Source organism: Myxine glutinosa, chromosome 5 (genome assembly GCF_964187855.1).
Source record: "Myxine glutinosa chromosome 5, kmMyxGlut1.1, whole genome shotgun sequence".
In the NCBI taxonomy this organism is placed as follows: domain Eukaryota; kingdom Metazoa; phylum Chordata; class Myxini; order Myxiniformes; family Myxinidae; genus Myxine; species Myxine glutinosa.
Window position 1 is genome coordinate 178,466,029 of NC_136265.1, and position 6,000 is coordinate 178,472,028.

At 43.3% G+C, this 6,000-nt stretch overlaps 1 protein-coding gene across 6 annotated transcripts in view; it reads left to right on the top strand.

The window, feature by feature from the left end:
- The window catches only part of UBA2 (ubiquitin like modifier activating enzyme 2), a 73,916-nt gene extending 68,917 nt beyond the window's left edge, over positions 1 to 4,999 (top strand). For 5 of the 6 annotated variants that reach the window (XM_068115423.2, XM_078779161.1, XM_078779162.1 and 2 more), the window contains 2 exons: positions 3,791 to 3,933; positions 4,061 to 4,999. In XM_068115423.2, coding sequence (XP_067971524.2) covers positions 3,791 to 3,933; positions 4,061 to 4,233 — 316 coding nt within the window. In that variant the 3' untranslated portion in view covers positions 4,234 to 4,999. Of the gene's footprint in view, positions 1 to 3,790; positions 3,934 to 4,060 lie in introns of those variants that run through there. The other variant, XM_078779160.1, reaches the window with a different exon arrangement.
- The last annotated feature ends 1,001 nt before the right edge of the window (positions 5,000 to 6,000 follow it).

Genomic DNA, 6,000 nt, shown 5'->3' on the forward strand with positions numbered 1-6,000 from the left:
TCTCGTGGTGCGGCGGGGTGTCTCAAACCCCTTTTACACGTTGCTATGTCCAAAGCCCCGCCACACGAGCGGAGGGTTAAAGGTTCTAGATAAGGGTGTTTCTCCACCAACAATAATCTACAGATGAGGTAACCAACTCGTACAGATTAATCTGACTTGAATATTTGGTTAATAATTTCCATTTAAAGTAATCACAAAACCAGGTATTGGGTACAAATTTCTCCTTGGTTGGCCCACTCACCATGGAGTGAAAAGCGACATTGTGTGTGTGTGTGTGTGTGTGTGTGTGTGTGTGTGTGTGTGTGTGTGTGTGTGTGTGTGTGTGTGTGTGTGTGTGTGTGTGTGTGTGTGTGTGTGTGTGTGTGTGTGTGTGTGTGTGTGTGTGTGTGTGTGTGTGTGTGTGTGCGTGCGTGCGCGCGCGTGCGTGCGCGCGTTCGTTTGTTCGTTCGTTCGTGCACGCTGGTTGTTATCTCCATATGCGGGTTTCAGAATGTGGAACGGAGTCCTCCCAGGTGTCGAAGTATCCACCTCCGTTTCAGTAAGGGATCATGATTCATGGACCAGTTTGTTTTCTTTATCAAGTTTCAATTTCAATCTTTATCAATCAAACAAGTTTCAATCTTTATCAATTCAAGTTTTCTTATCCTCACAGTTTTGTTCCGAGGGTTCTTTTCAGGATCGTCACCGAGTCCCGTACAGCCTTCAACTGCAGTCGTAATATTCCCAGGGATGGTTTTAAAGAAATATTTTTGTTTCATTTTTTTTAATGTTGAAGGCTCCAGGCACGGACTGTATAGCCCTCTTCGAGGCCAGGCCTTAAATAAAAGAGAAGAAAAGTGTGTGATTAAAAGTGTATGATGTTTGTCTGCGAGAAAGACGGGTTGAAGCTAGGCCCGGTAGCGATAGTTTGAGTGAGACAAAGTAAGACCAGCAATCCTGACAAGGAGAGTGCAAGATGGTTCCAGGCACCACTTTAACGCTCTTAAGTCCGAACAATAGTACCACCCTGAGCAGTTGCTGTCCCCAACCTACTACCTAAATAGATCTCCATTCATGAGGTCTTGGTATTTGGACATTTTCTTCATTTCTACATCGTTTAGGCCAATATTGCTGTATACTGATACTTCAGTTGGCAATGCCTGAGGTGTGTGTGCGTGCGTTCGTTCAACCAGAAAAAGTTGCAAAATACCATTTGTTTGGTTTGTGAAATTATTTAATTCTTTTTGGCTTTGTTAATTTTAGCTTTTTCTTAAATCCCCAATGGTCGATGTGAAGTAGATTGTGTTGTGTGTTTGGGTTGGCACAGTAGTTTTCCTCGAGGCTACTACATTAATTACAGGCAGATTGAGACATTGCACGTAACACGTAATACCATCTGGACACTCAGGAAGCATTGTTAGGGAAGCTGATTTAATATGTGACATGTTTGGGATTTATTTGCCGTTTACAAAATCTAGTCTCGTGAAAGAGCCAGGTGATGCAGCGTAGAAAGTGCAACAAACTGGCAGTAGCACAACAAGCAAACGAACAATGAAATGAACGAACTGGAAAAGAGGGTAGACCGAAGTAACCATGGTAACCTGCAAGAGAGAGGGTGGTTTTTGAAGTGAGGACGGGGACATTAATGGTGGTAGTAAAGATCGTAAGTGGAGATTGACGATGACGTGAGATCGCAGTGACCTGCCATCTTTAAGTCTTGGAGGCATGAGTGAAATTGAACTGACAAGGGAAGTTAGTTCTGCAATTGGCAGAAGAGGGGACCAAAGAGGAGGTGACAAGCTGAGATTTGTAATGATAACGAGGAGGAGGTTCCTTTAAGAACACTCACACCTCTCTGGAGGATTGAGTGAGGATGGATGTAGAAATGAAAGACAAAACGGAGCACGACCATAGGTTAAGTAGGTGTCGACCATCGAAGCGTCTGATGAGAGCGACAGACCATGTCTCTCCTCCTTTGCGGGAGATGCCGATCATTTAGAGAGCTATGGATTAAATCGCATCCATAAGTGAGACGTGTGAAGTAGGGACATCAACACGATAAATTGATTGAACGACCGCAAAGGCCTTGTATGTTTGTGGGATGTGGAAAGACATTGTGTGATGCAAGATACCTCGTGTGCACCTGACTTTGAAGACCAGCTTTGATAAACTTTATGGTTGACCAGGAGAGGTTATGGCTTTCTGGTAAGGCCCAAAAATTAATGGGCATTGAATTAATGGGTATTCCGAGGTCTCGCTAATGGTGGAGATACACAAGCAGCAAGTTCTTGGGAGCAGAAACCGAAGTAATATCTGTAGAAAAGAGAAAGAGCCATCCTTGCTGTAGAATTTGAGCGGGTCAAGTTTTGAGGTCATATTGGGAGAGTTGATAAGTCGGATTACTTTGGATTCAATTCTGTCCAGGAAGTATGTGGAGCTATAACCTCCCCAGATGTGAGAGCAGTACTCTATACAAGGACGAATCAATCCTTTATATAGTTGAAACAACTATTGATCGAAGAAGAATCGTCAACATCTGAACAGGACTTCTAGTTTATTCGAGGCAGCTATTTGTGTAATGTGTGGATTCCAGGATAACTTTGAAGTTAGGGTAATTCCTCGTAGGTTTGTTGAATCGCATTGTGTAATTGTTGAGTTTTCAAAGGAGATTGGAAAGTTCAGAGGAGTTTTGGAGAGAGATGGGAAGAAATTGAGTTTTAGAAACATTAAACTTCACCTGATTACATTTTCCTTACTGGGAAATCTTATCCAAATCCGAATTTAAAGAGGAGGCTGTGATCAAACGAGGTGTAGATCGAGTGAGGGAAGATATTATACAGCAAGATATCTCAAAGCATTTTGGACGGATTTGGACAAACCTTTGTGCTTGGTGGATGATTTGCGTGTGACAAGAACGAATTGATTAGATTTTGGTTCAGGTCTGGATGTATGTATGTCCGGCCTATGGGTGTGATATAAAACATAACCACTTCAGCCTGGCGGAGTTGTGCGCTCTACCCTGTGCCGTTCTAGTTTGGACCTGTGATTTTTACTTCATGAGTTTATCTTTAAAATAAAATGTAAAAAAAAAAAACACATCGCCGAATGAAAAATCCATTTTGTTTTTTCTTCCTCACAAAAATCGTTGAAAAATCGCTGAATCCATAGGTACTTCAGTACGATTCCGAAGAAATTGATATAAAAAGTTTTGTATGTTTTGGTAATGTAATGTGGGATGCACTCTATAGGCCTGAATTGTTTTCTCCATTGCGTCAGTCCACAATTGCCTTTGATGTACACATTGTCGGTCGATTGCAAAAGAGATTTATCTTCCTCACACGTATCCAAGCGTTGTCGGTCTTTTCCTCACACGTATCCAAGCGTTGTCGGTCTTTTCCTCACACGTATCCAAGCGTTGTCGGTCTTTTCCTCACACGTATCCAAGCGTTGTCGGTCTTTTCCTCACACGTATCCAAGCGTTGTCGGTCTTTTCCTCACACGTATCCAAGCGTTGTCGGTCTTTTCCTCACACGTATCCAAGCGTTGTCGGTCTTTTCCTCACACGTATCCAAGCGTTGTCGGTCTTTTCCTCACACGTATCCAAGCGTTGTCGGTCTTTTCCTCACACGTATCCAAGCGTTGTCGGTCTTTTCCTCACACGTATCCAAGCGTTGTCGGTCTTTTCCTCACACGTATCCAAGCGTTGTCGGTCTTTTCCTCACACGTATCCAAGCGTTGTCGGTCTTATCCTCACACTTACCCAAGCGTACTCGTTCTGAGCTATCTGATGTACTTTCTTTACCCGTTCCAGTGAAGACCTCTCTCCTGACGTTGACTTTGAGGTGTTGGGGGATGCACCCACCTGCGCTCCTATACCAAAAACTGATGCCACTCCCACTAAGGCCAACGGTGCACAGGCAGTTCGACCTTCGACCTCCTCTTCACATTCCCTAAGTATTCAGATTCATTCTCCGTTTCGTTTTTGGTTGTTGTTGTTTGTTTGCGATTTTTCCTTCCACAGCACTATTGTGTGAAGATTATCGTTGTAATAATTTTTGTATGTTTTTTTTCTGCGTCGCAGCTCCAGGGCAGAGCAACACCCCGATCGACCTTGATGGAAACGATGGCGAGGAAGCGACGGATGGGAAGCGGAAAGGCACCCCATCTCCTCAGGGATTTGGCCGGAAGCGCACGCACTCCGATTCGGATGCTGTGGCGCTGCAAAGCGACGATGACCTCATCTTGTGCGACTGAGAAATTGCACTGCATTCTGGGGGTTTATCAACGCACTCTGTTTCTCAACCAGTGGATGGAAACCCCACGTGTGTATGAAAATTCTGAGAGTTACCTGAGCATGTCCAGGTATCGAGTTCTTCCTGAGTTGAGAACATAACAACCCACTGTTCATTGGCATATGCTAAAAATTCATTCATTCACTCATTCTTCTTGTCCAAACACATTTACTGTTTTGAGTCTGTACTTGTAAACAGTCATTTCTGATTTGGGGAACTTTCTATTTCCTGTTTTTATTTTATTTTGGTTTTTGGGGGGGGGGGGGGGGGGGGGTTGGGGGGGTCGGTGGAAGTGGGTTGTGTCTGTTGAGATCACTTCTTGGTTACACTTTGTATTTTTTTTTTTTTTTAGTTTCTTTATCTCAAAGTAATTTTGTATGATGTAGCTTTGACTTTGTTTTTGTCACTCTGTTGGCCTCTGTAAAAAGGAGTTTTCTTTGATGTGTCGGACTCTGATAATTTGATGCCTCAAGCGTGCAGACTTTTGAGGAAGTCCCCTCGAGTCAAATGTGTGTTACTCGTTCTTAGGAACACTGAACTCTTCCACTGCCCAGTGTTCATCATGTAGAGCATCGTTTTATTTTACTTCAAGACCACTGGGTTTGTGACATCAGCCACGGATGCTCCGCAGTTCATCGGATAGTCGGCAGTTATTATTTATACATTTTGTTTTACACTTTATTTGTGACAAAAGCCAAAAATTATGACAAATTAAAGATTTTTCTGCAGTTTGACTTCAGTTTTTCTTTTGCTAGGCCATGCTCTTTATTCGGAAGAGATGTATGGACCACAGTGCAGACAATGTCAGATAAACAATTTGTAAAACCTAAAAATCCAAAGTCTCTACCACGGTGGACATTGGGATGATGCAGGTCACATGCTCTCGGATCTTGGCAGAGCAAGAGCAAATGGATGAATCCTACCATTTATTTATTTTCCCAAAGTGCTCATGGTTGAAGCACAGATCCATGTTCGTCGAACAGTGCATGAAGGCCTTTGGCGATGTCAGATTTAAAATGTCAGAGTGGTTTTTGTTCTGGCCCATCATAACCCTTTTTATACAGGGTGACCCAGAAATATGGTCATTTTTGAAATTCGTTTGAAGACAAACACAACAACAGGCATTTTAACGCCATTTTCCCTGCTAGAGCGGGGGTTAGCTTTGCGGTCCCCATGACGATCTTCTCCATTTTGCCCTATTTTCTGCATCTCCCCTTGCCCGCATTTCTTCTTCCACCACCTTTAGCCAAGTCTTTCTCGGTCTTCCCCGTCCTCTACTTCCTTCTACATTCATTTCCATCACTCTTCTCAACCAGTCACTTTCATCCTTCCTCAACACATGACAAAACCATCTCAACCTGTTTCTCTTCACAGCATCCATCCCCGGTTTAGAATAGGTACACCGTTTCTCTGCGCATCGTAAGAGGCGACTAAGGGTTGGCGTCAGGAAGGGCATCCGGCCATAAAAACATTGCCTCAAAAAGGGAACCATGATTGTCATGGGGCCCGCAAGGCTAACCCCCACTCTAGTGGGGAAAATGGCCTTTAAACGATCATTCATTCATTCATTCTCTCAACGATACTCCACACATCCACCGAACCATTCGCATTAACACCCTTTCCAGCCTTTGAAGGGAAATTTTGAAGGAAATAATTTTTTTCTCAATTTTGAGGTTTGAAGGAAATAAATTGTATTTCAAAATAAATGGCCCCTTCCATACAGATCAGA